The sequence below is a fragment of the Selaginella moellendorffii genome, unplaced genomic scaffold (assembly GCF_000143415.4).
Source record: "Selaginella moellendorffii unplaced genomic scaffold, v1.0 SELMOscaffold_29, whole genome shotgun sequence".
Taxonomy (NCBI): domain Eukaryota; kingdom Viridiplantae; phylum Streptophyta; class Lycopodiopsida; order Selaginellales; family Selaginellaceae; genus Selaginella; species Selaginella moellendorffii.
This window is the reverse complement of record NW_003314290.1, coordinates 316,157-326,305: the sequence shown is the minus strand read 5'-3', so window position 1 is coordinate 326,305 and position 10,149 is coordinate 316,157. Positions and strand designations below refer to the sequence as shown.

Below are 10,149 nucleotides of genomic sequence, written 5' to 3'. Positions count from 1 at the left end.
TATATACAGGAGCGAGTGGTCCGGATATATATATATGTATCTGTGTATATATATATGTATCTGTATATATATATATGTATCTGTGTATATATACATATGTATCTGTGTATATACATATGTATCTGTGTATATATACATATGTATCTGTGTATATATACATATGTATCTGTGTATATATATATATGTATCTGTGTATATATATATGTATCTGTGTATATATATATATGTATCTGTGTATATATATATATGTATCTGTGTATATATATATATGTATCTGTGTATATATATATATATGTATCTGTGTATATATATATGTATCTGTGTATATATATATATGTATCTGTGTATATATATATGTATCTGTGTATATATATATATGTATCTGTGTATATATATATATGTATCTGTGTATATATATATATGTATCTGTGTATATATATATGTATCTGTGTATATATATATATGTATCTGTGTATATATATATGTATCTGTGTATATATATATATGTATCTGTGTATATATATATATGTATCTGTGTATATATATATATGTATCTGTGTATATATATATATGTATCTGTGTATATATATATATGTATCTGTGTATATATATATATGTATCTGTGTATATATATATATGTATATGTGTATATATATATGTATATGTGTATATATATATATATGTATCTGTGTATATATATATATGTATCTGTGTATATATATATGTATCTGTGTGTATATACATATGTATCTGTGTATATATATATATGTATCTGTGTATATATACATATGTATCTGTGTGTATATATATATGTATATGTGTATATATATATATGTATGTATGTATGTATGTATATATGTAATATTGCTAATTATAAAATATTATAACATATGGATTATACATCTTGGTGGTCCCCAATTAATATATCTACTCCCATATCCCAAGAGGGGTATTGCAATTTATCTCTAAAAGTCAAAGCGTTTTAGCAATGTTTCACTTAATGTTTAGAATCATGTTTTTATTGTTATTCCTTTATTCTTTTTTAAATCTAGCCTTTCTCCAAATCTAGGATTGTAACTATGATACAATAGTGGACCAAGAACAAATAATATGAATTGTGAAGTGAGGACAAACATAACAAGTCTGAATAGAATATATAGTTCCATGTAATGAATATGAATAAATGATATAGTGAAGTGAGGCTAAACATATATGCGAAGTGAAGATAAGTCCAACAAATCTAAAGAGTTAGTGCTTTAGAAATTTTTCTTTATCCTTTGAGAAGAAGATAAAGAGGATGTAAAGAACAAATGAAATGACTGAAGAAAAGAAGTAAAGGCAAGTTTTGTTGATAATTGTAAATCTAACTTAACAATGGTTTTGAATAATGGTTGATAAACAAATTTAGAGACATGATATATTGTTTATTACAATGGTGTTTTATGGACTTTTGAAGTTTTTTACTTCCTTTTAAAATTATGGATTTGAGGTTGGTTTGAGCATTTAGCAGTTGCACAAAGAGTTGTAACTGATTTATTGGGATTTTATAATTAATTAATACTTGTGTTATGGCTTTGGGTTTTATTATAATATAGTTGTCAGCAACTATATTAGTGATTTTGTGGGAGCTCCATATTCATGTGACATTCAATAAATGCTCAATAGAAACTCCAAATGTTCCACCTAATTTATTGTTATTATTATTTTCCAGAGGGAAGGATGGTGTAAAGTTTGTAAATACATATACACATATATTAATAAAACTTTCTATTTTTAATTATAATTATTTTGATTTTAAATTTAATTTTCCATCTTCCTAGAGAAAATGATGATCAGAAAGTTGAAAACAATGCAAAGCTCTAGCAATTCATTTTTTCACTGTGAGTTTGTTTTTATTCTTACAAGGACCAACACAGAAGGAGATGATCATTGCTTGATGCCACTACCTCAAGCATCAAAGTGAACTTATGCAAAGTTTGTCAATTGCAAAAAAAATTTAGGGGCAGAGCAAAATAAAACCACACTACCCAAAAGTAAGGCCTTAGTGATAAGACTTTCATGTCTCTCTTGCTGCCAATACTATTATTGATTGTAGGTATTTCCTTAGAATCATACATCTAAGAGTATGCAAAGGACAATGTGTTAGATGTATGGTGCTGCTTAAAGTTTAAAAGAAAGCAACACAACATTTGCAAGAGGATGGAGTTTGTGAAACTCAGGTTGATTATCTCACAAGGTTCAAGTGTGACTTGTGTCAAGATTGACACTTTGGAAGTCTTGAGATCTCAAGGCAGCACTACAGACTTGATAAACCACATAGGTGATGCTGACAATACAACAAAATCTTGGAAATGGTCAATGGTATGCATGTGATGACAAATTGATGGAACAAGAGAGCATAATAACTTTGCAAATGCATACATTCTGTTTCACTTGAAAACATCTCTCTCTCTCTCTCTCTCTCTCTCTAAAATTAATAAAGAAGGAGTTGCCAAACTTTCTGGGCCACTAGATCCTGCCAATAACAACCATCTGATGGGGGGTAACTGTCAAAATGAACCATGTGTTGGCAAATATTCATGCTAATGTTTATTCTCAACCAATGAGAGGTTGTCAATTGCCTAGGGCAAGAGAAGAAAATGTTGTGTAACACATGTCACATGCAATGTGTTAACTGGCATTGACATTAACTCTAAAATTCAAAGGAAAAAGTTCTAGGGTTTAATGGAGAGCATTGGTGGGCCTAACTATTGGCACCTTCGGCATTCAGACTCCAGGTTGTGGATGGCCAATATAAATGAGGTTTTCCCCTGTTTCCAGGAAATCCTCACCTCACATGCCAATTTGGACTATGCTTAGTGCCATTGCGCAAAGGGCCTCATGGAGAAGCCGATAGGTGAAAGTTTTCAACTTCTCGAGTATTCTTTTGCTTTGTGCAGAGAACAATAGGCCTAATCGTGATTGTTTGTTGCACAAGAGTAATATGAAAGTGGTGATGAAATTGTTATGCAGGGAGTATGTTGGTGAGGAAGATATTGCACAAGGAGCTATGTAAGTTGAGGAATGAATGCTCAAAGAGTAAGTCTTGAATTCTTCTGCTATTGTAAGCTGCTATACCTCCATAGTACAGGGCTCTAGCACGGGGAAGACACATGGGGCAATGTGTGAATGCCTAACGAACAGCGAGTTGGAGATGGTGCTATACTTCAAAGCATGGCTTTTTGTCCTTCATAGGGTGAGAAGATGAGCTCAGTGCAGTGGATGGATTCATAGATGGATTTGTCCAGCATTGCGGAGGCCGTGCACAAGAAATGGCTTGAAATGATCAACAGCAGAGCTGTCGACGATATTAGTGACTCACCAGATGTTAGGAACGAGAATCTACACAAGAGTTTGAAAACTTGAAGCATGTACTGCCAGAAGAGGGGAAGGTGCACGTGCTTTTTGTTTTTGATGAAGATCGCAGTCTTTGAAGAAGGTAAACATGCTTACAATATTTTTGTCTATTGATTGTAACTAATCAGGTGTCCTGTATAGCCGAGCGGCGAAGCTGCAGGAAAGTTCACATTCACAGATGCGCAATCGCTTAAATCGTCCGAGGCTCCAACTGGTTGGCCAAGGACGAGTTTGGAGACTGTCAAACTGCTTAAGGGAGTACCGACTCTTTCAATCCGTCTATATATGCTGTCATCTAATGCTGTGTGATAGAGTGGAGCTCATTTCATCACAGGCATTTGTGAGAGACTGTGAAAACTACGGTTACTGTTGTAAATAATACTGCCTGGTCTGACAGTGCTTCTTTCCTTGAATTGCCCGTATTCTGCAGGTAAGGAATGTGAGTTTACTACTTCAGAGTGCTGACGCTGTTGCTACTGACTCTGGTTGGTTCTCACTCTTTTAATTATCTTCTTTTCCTCCATGTGAATTGAGTTGAGCTGACAGTTGCATTCACAGTCTTGCAGGGCCGATTGGAAAGACCAAGAACAAGGGCTGTAAGCAATTTGTTTTGATGTTCCAGTTTTCTTTGCTGGATGGATGGATTGCTGGGGCGCTTTCCAGTGCATAAACACTGTGAGTTTTTAACGCTAGTTGAGACATCACACCAAGCTTCGTCTACTTGTGCCAGAATGACTAACAGTTTCTATGGTGCAGATCAATCCATGAATAACGGGGTATTGATGGAGGAGTCAGTTGTTCCTGCAAGAGAATTCATCCTTGGGTCAAAGCTAATATCCTGGATTTGCGGCTTTTAAGGCCTATTTATCAGGTGGTGAATATGGACCTTACACAAGGATGAACCCAATGTACTGCAAGAACTCTAGTCCCATGATACCATGATGTGAGATTTCGTCAAGTTTACAGATGATCTACTAAAAGCTGCCTGATGTGTTGATTGGCATTAACACCCAACTGGTCAACACATTTATTTAAATGTCAATCAGTCAACAAAATTCCTTATCTATTTTTGGGGGCAGTTTAAGAAGATTCACAGAATATTATTTTTCTAAGGATATGAATGCAAAGATTTTTTAAATGCTAATGCTGATTAAGGTATACTTGCCTAGCATATTCTGCCCCAACACTGTTTTGATTGTTATAGTTTTCTTACATTATTAAAATAGTATCAAAACAATAAATAATATATTCCACTTGCCATAATGTAGTGATGATTACAATTATCTTTTGACTTTATAACTATATTTTAAATGTTTTATTCTGTTGTTATCTAAAACTCAATACTAAATTCTTTGAATTAATAATAATACTTAACTGAATTAAAGTGAGACTAAAATTAAAACTGAAATGAAGAAAGTGATATCAATTCTAATATTGAAATTGATTCCAAATTGACTCTAATATTAACATTAATATTTAAACATAAATTTTATGCTCTCCAATCCTAGGTCTTTTATGTAAGGAACTTTGATGTCAATTGAAAAAGTAAGGGAAATAAATGGGTTAGAAAAACCATTTATTAAACAGTTTGTTTAATAATTTAGTTTTTAATTAAATCATCCGTGGTCATCCTCCACTATTAAAGTACAGTTCTACCATGGAAATGTTGGACAAGATATACACCCCACAGTCGTGGGAATCTATTTCCACTTCAAAGCCGTCCTCTTGCCTTTGAGTCCAATCTTCGTGCTATAACCACACAGAGCAAAGATATATATATCAATTGTAAGAACTGTACAACATATTGCATACCTTCCACAAATCTCTCACACTTGCTGTCACACTCGGTTCCAATCCAAAATCGTACCAGTTGATTGTGATTAATGCTCGCTTCCACCCTCTGTTCCATGCTGCCACTACAATTTTATCGCCCGATAGAGGACCAGCCCACACCTGCGTGGTCACACAATGCTTTGTCAATGTCAAACAAGAAGTAATTACCTCAGACTGTCCTATTTGGCTCACTTTGCGTCCCTGTATTCCTAGTGAATCTACATGCCAAAAGAAAAAGACTGAGAAATCAGTGGCTCCAATCTTCAAGAAGTTACCTTGATTTACTGCTATTATCTCGGTGTTCTTGTAAATTTCAAGGTGTTCTTTCGTGATTGTTCTCAACTCACAGCCGATGATGAGAGGTGCCTGAGGCAAGGTACTCTAGTCTCGATTAATGAAAAACGAGCATGCAAACCTTCATGATAGACCAAATGCTGAAATGTGAACGATACTCAGCCAAGGTCATTCGACCATTCCCCACTTGGAGCATGTCAGGGTCTGAAAGAGAGACACTTGAGAAATTTATGTAAAGCCAACCATTGATCTCACCATTCCAACCTCCAGGACCAGCATAAGATGCCCACAAATTGTTGTCATCCGCTAGCAACTCTATGCTGCAAGCGAAACTGGTCAGGAAAGGGAAAAAGAAGAAGATCCAGGAGAACTTTACCGTGGCCATCTATCTTTCACGTCAAGTGATGTCCGCCAGCTATTCGCATACTTCCCAGCCCACACGGCTGGATGATCTTCTCCCCTGAGCACAGAAACATGAGCTCTCATATCGCAAGAGATAGCAAGAAAACAAAAATTTAATTACCATTCACACATTGCATAGAAGATAGGACGCCCGCTTTTGTTGAGAGCTTCGCTCATCACAGGGTACCTACAAGAGTTTCGCGGTGGTGTTGCTCCATTCCTTATACGAAAACGTTGTTCGCGTACCGAGCATGAGAAGGCCGATTTTTCTTGTGAAAGCAATTGTCGTACTTGAGATAGTCGATTCCCTGGACGAGAAGAAATAACTCAAGTGACACTTTGAAACGGAACAAAAAATCAGCATGTTTACTGTACCCACGAAGCAAAGGTTCGTGCATCTCGAAACTCGTGGCCCTCTGAAGCCGCTCGGTGGCATTTGCAAGTCATTCTCCTGGAAAATGTCTGCAGATGATAAGCTTCCTCTAGTTACAAGTTTTCTAAACTCTCTGGACAACTTACCCGGCATCAGAATATAGTCCGAACTTCATCCCTCTCTTGTGAGCATAATCCGCGAGCGCTTTCATGCCAGAGGGAAATGTTTTCTTATCGGATCGCAAATTTCCCTGAGAAAGAATGTCTTGGCACAAAAGAAGAAAAGGCAAAAAGAAACGTTTACCTCCTTGTCACGCTTATAAGCGGACCAACAATCATCTGCAAAGAAAACATTGGTTTTCCGAGAAGCTGGAATCACATTCATACCAACAATCACGTAGTTGTATCCATAAGATGGAAGATCGAGCCGAACCAAAGCATCCACTGAAGCACCAAAGTTTTACTTGGAATGACTCGAAAGTTTCACGAGAGCTTACTGTTCCCGTAGACGATCTTCTCGTTAATAGTGCATTCGTAGAAGTTCCATCCGCTCCACCTATAAAAGACAGCAAAAACGAAAAAAATGTCGTTTTTGAGCTCTACCTTGAGAGAAAGAAAGAATGTACAAAAAAGAAAGAACTCACACTCACCCCATCAATGGCGTTTGTCCCAATCCATTGTCATACACCATTCTTCTTTCCAGCGGCACGGCCTTCCTGATATCCCACTTGGTGTGCGTTCGATCAAACAGCTGCGAGCAGCCCAGCCGGCCCCTGGCCTTCCATGCGAAGATCGCCACGGCAGCTACAATCCCTAGATTCCGCCAGAACAGATACTCCATGGGCACTCGCTTAGAAATCCACTGGAGCCGCTTGGCGCCGATGACTCGCACCGCAATGCCGGAGGCAGCGCCAACGATCCAGCACCAGTAGGCGACCATGGAGCGAACGAAAATGCTGGAGCGATTCCTCATCGCGAGCAGCAAAAAAATCTCGCAAGAAAAATCCTTCTAGGGCTCATCCACACCAACGGTTTAAACGCTATCCTCTCTACAAGGAATCGAACCATCAACTATGAAAAGGTTTAGATTGATCGAAGGATCATATAGCGATCGAGAGAGAGCATATTACAGTGGACAAGGAAAGAATCTTCTTCTTCCTACTAGCTAGAAAAGGAGAGGAAACGAGAAATTTTCCAGAGATTTCTTCCAGGCTCTAGCCCCCAAATCCGTAGAGCGTCCTTCCCTGCCGTTTGAGCGCGTACACCACATCCATGGCGGTGACCGTCTTGCGCCGCGCGTGCTCGGTGTATGTAACGGCGTCCCTGATCACATTCTCCAGGAAGATCTTGAGAACCCCCCTGGTTTCCTCGTAGATGAGACCGCTGATACGCTTCACGCCGCCCCTGCGAGCCAGGCGCCGGATTGCCGGCTTGGTGATGCCCTGGATGTTGTCGCGGAGATGCTTGCGGTGGCGCTTGGCACCGCCCTTGCCCAATCCCTTTCCTCCCTTTCCCCTTCCAGACATTGCCGCCGCGACGAGAAGATTACCTGAAGAGATGGAAGGCGGAACACCAAATCGAAGAACCCTAGACTCTGTTGCCCGGAGGCTCTTCTTTTGGAAGATTATATAGCTCCGGCAAATCGCAGTGGTCGGATCCGACGGCTCTCCATCGCTCAAGTTGTGTTTGTTTGCGGCGAATCTGGACCGCTGGATGAAGCATCGACGGTGGGGCTGTGCGGATCACTACGCGGATCGCCACGGTGGACAAATGTGTTATGCTTTGGATTAAAACGATATGTTTATTAAGGCGTTTATTAAATTAAATGTGATTAACAGCCATAGCGATGGGTTTTTCCCGAGTAAGCTTGTAGAGCATACGAAAGCGATGAATCGATGTTTCTTCTCAGCTCTCCCATGTAACTGCGAATGGAGAAAAAAACTCTTTCAGGGAGATCTTGATGGAGCTTTGCGACTTACATGATTTCCGTGAGCTTGATCCTCCAGGGGGGAAAGCCTTGGACGGAGTTGATCTTGCCAAACACAAGCATGAGCTCCGGATCGGGTTTCCAGCGTCCTTGAAGAAACCAAACAAAAAAGAGGATTTTGATCGTCAAAAGCATGAAACGAAAGAGGAAAAACTCTCTCTTTCTCACCGATTTGCTTGAGAGACTCGTTCACGTCAGTCTCTGTGAGGCTGTTGATCCGCTCCAGCTGATCCTGCCGCGAGGAACCACGGAGGTCGTCATGGATCCTCCGCGCAGCCTCGGCAATCGCGTTTTTTCCATCGCTCATGGACAGAAGCTCCACCACCATTCTCGGTTCGCTCTTTGTTCTAATCGGATTTGATCTGGGGAAAGGGTCCACTCCGTTGGAAAAATGCTGGATTGATTACAATGCCAACCAAGGTTTAGCAACGTAAAGTAGAAAACGGAAGAAGATACGTACGAAGTCATGCTTTAGTTGCCGTTTCCAGGTAGAAGACACGACTCTTTTCTCAAGATACGTGCCATATCTCTTCAAAATGCCTGCGTCTCTACACAAACGAGGAACTCATAAACTAAAAGTAGCAAGGAGCGACGAGCTCATCGAAAAAAATCACAACAAAAGAGATCAAACAAAAGAGAGCTAGGAAAGGAAAATCGAACCAAGGTTTAATAATCCATCCATCACAAAATCAATCGATCCAGGGAAAAAAAAAGAGAGGAACCATACCTTCCATGTCGTAGAGCGCAACCTGGCGAATTCCCGCCGCCGCCAGAAAAACCAGCAGCTCCACGATCTCGTCCCGGCACTTCCTCGCCGATTCCCCGTCCACGACAATGGCGACGACGCGGGGCTTCTTCGTCACCGATCTCCACGCGAATCGCACAGATCCGATGGCGATGGCGATTCCATCCAGGAATCTCTGGAGAATCGCGGCGCAGCTCGCGATCGCGTGGAGCAAATGCCACACGACCGCTGCCCACACGGCTCCCATGCCCAACCTAGCCCACGAGAATATGCTCGCTTCAGTCCAACAAGGTCAAAAACCCTAAGTTAGAACGAATATTCTTGTTCTCTTAAGCAGTAGGTTCTCAATCAGTTTCTTCAATGTTGTGCTTTCTCTCAAGGTTCTTTGGTTGGGTTTTGGTTCTTCTTTATATTTATATATTCATTCATTCATATACTACTTCCACTGTGGTGTGGCACCATGAAGCATAAGACCAAAAGATTTAGAAATGTTATTTTGAAAAAGATAGTCATTGCAATGTTTGCACTGATATCCATGTATTCCCACTCTTGATCTTTGATGCCTCTGCTCCATACAGGCTTTGACCTCTATACTCCATACTCTATAACTGACTCAATGTGGTTGTTCTTGGTCTTGTTACGGAAATTTTTGCACACTCTCTTTGTTCTATACTCCTTTTCCTTTCTCCCTGGCACCATTCTTGAAATTGACATAGGATTCAGCTCCAATTTCGTCTTGACGTGGCTAAAATCTTGCCTAGTGCTGAACATGATGTTTTCATTATCTTGGTTCACAAGGTGTGTGACTTTTGTCTTGCCTTGGCTCTTGACTTGATTCCTGACTTCTTCCTTCATCTGAGAGGGAGGCCTTGGGCTCACAACACATCATGGAATATTGCTGATATCCCAGCTTTTCTCCTGGCACCTTGCTCCACCAGCCAGGTTCCATCTAAACTTCTTTCTATAGCAAACTTAAAATTTGGAATGGACCATTTCAAGGCCAAAGCTTGTGAACATGTAGCTCAATGTTTTGTTAAAAAAATACAATATAGACCACTATTAATTATCATATACAATCAATCTACTTTGTAAAACACTCAAAGGGAAACAAGATAAACAT

At 39.6% G+C, this 10,149-nt stretch overlaps 3 protein-coding genes across 4 annotated transcripts; all 3 read right to left on the bottom strand.

The window, feature by feature from the left end:
* Window positions 1–4,955: 4,955 nt before the first annotated feature.
* On the bottom strand, window positions 4,956–7,314 carry LOC9645605 (alpha-galactosidase). Of its 2 annotated transcripts, XM_002975808.2 has the most exons (15): window positions 6,948–7,314; window positions 6,795–6,853; window positions 6,685–6,741; window positions 6,602–6,636; window positions 6,445–6,548; window positions 6,301–6,376; window positions 6,172–6,233; window positions 6,047–6,112; window positions 5,900–5,983; window positions 5,779–5,843; window positions 5,645–5,727; window positions 5,505–5,595; window positions 5,398–5,447; window positions 5,209–5,349; window positions 4,956–5,145 (listed from the first exon to the last, which is right to left on the bottom strand). In XM_002975808.2, the coding sequence occupies exons 1-15, from the start codon at window positions 7,268–7,270 to the stop codon at window positions 5,023–5,025; spliced, it is 1,419 nt and encodes a 472-aa protein (XP_002975854.2). In that variant the 5' UTR covers window positions 7,271–7,314; the 3' UTR covers window positions 4,956–5,022. The 2 variants fall into 2 exon arrangements, with proteins under 2 accessions (XP_002975854.2, XP_024536744.1); XM_024680976.1 differs by having other exon boundaries at window positions 5,209–5,447.
* A 44-nt stretch (window positions 7,315–7,358) lies between these two features.
* LOC9645604 (histone H4) lies at window positions 7,359–7,896 on the bottom strand. Its single transcript, XM_002975807.2, has one exon. It carries the CDS (start codon window positions 7,821–7,823, stop codon window positions 7,512–7,514), a length of 312 nt encoding a protein of 103 aa, XP_002975853.1. The 5' UTR covers window positions 7,824–7,896; the 3' UTR covers window positions 7,359–7,511.
* Window positions 7,897–8,078: 182 nt separating this feature from the next.
* LOC9645996 (dehydrodolichyl diphosphate synthase complex subunit nus1) lies at window positions 8,079–9,305 on the bottom strand. Its single transcript, XM_002975806.2, has 5 exons — window positions 9,012–9,305; window positions 8,745–8,824; window positions 8,453–8,678; window positions 8,277–8,373; window positions 8,079–8,219 (listed from the first exon to the last, which is right to left on the bottom strand). The coding sequence occupies exons 1-5, from the start codon at window positions 9,274–9,276 to the stop codon at window positions 8,129–8,131; spliced, it is 759 nt and encodes a 252-aa protein (XP_002975852.1). The 5' UTR covers window positions 9,277–9,305; the 3' UTR covers window positions 8,079–8,128.
* Window positions 9,306–10,149: the final 844 nt, after the last annotated feature.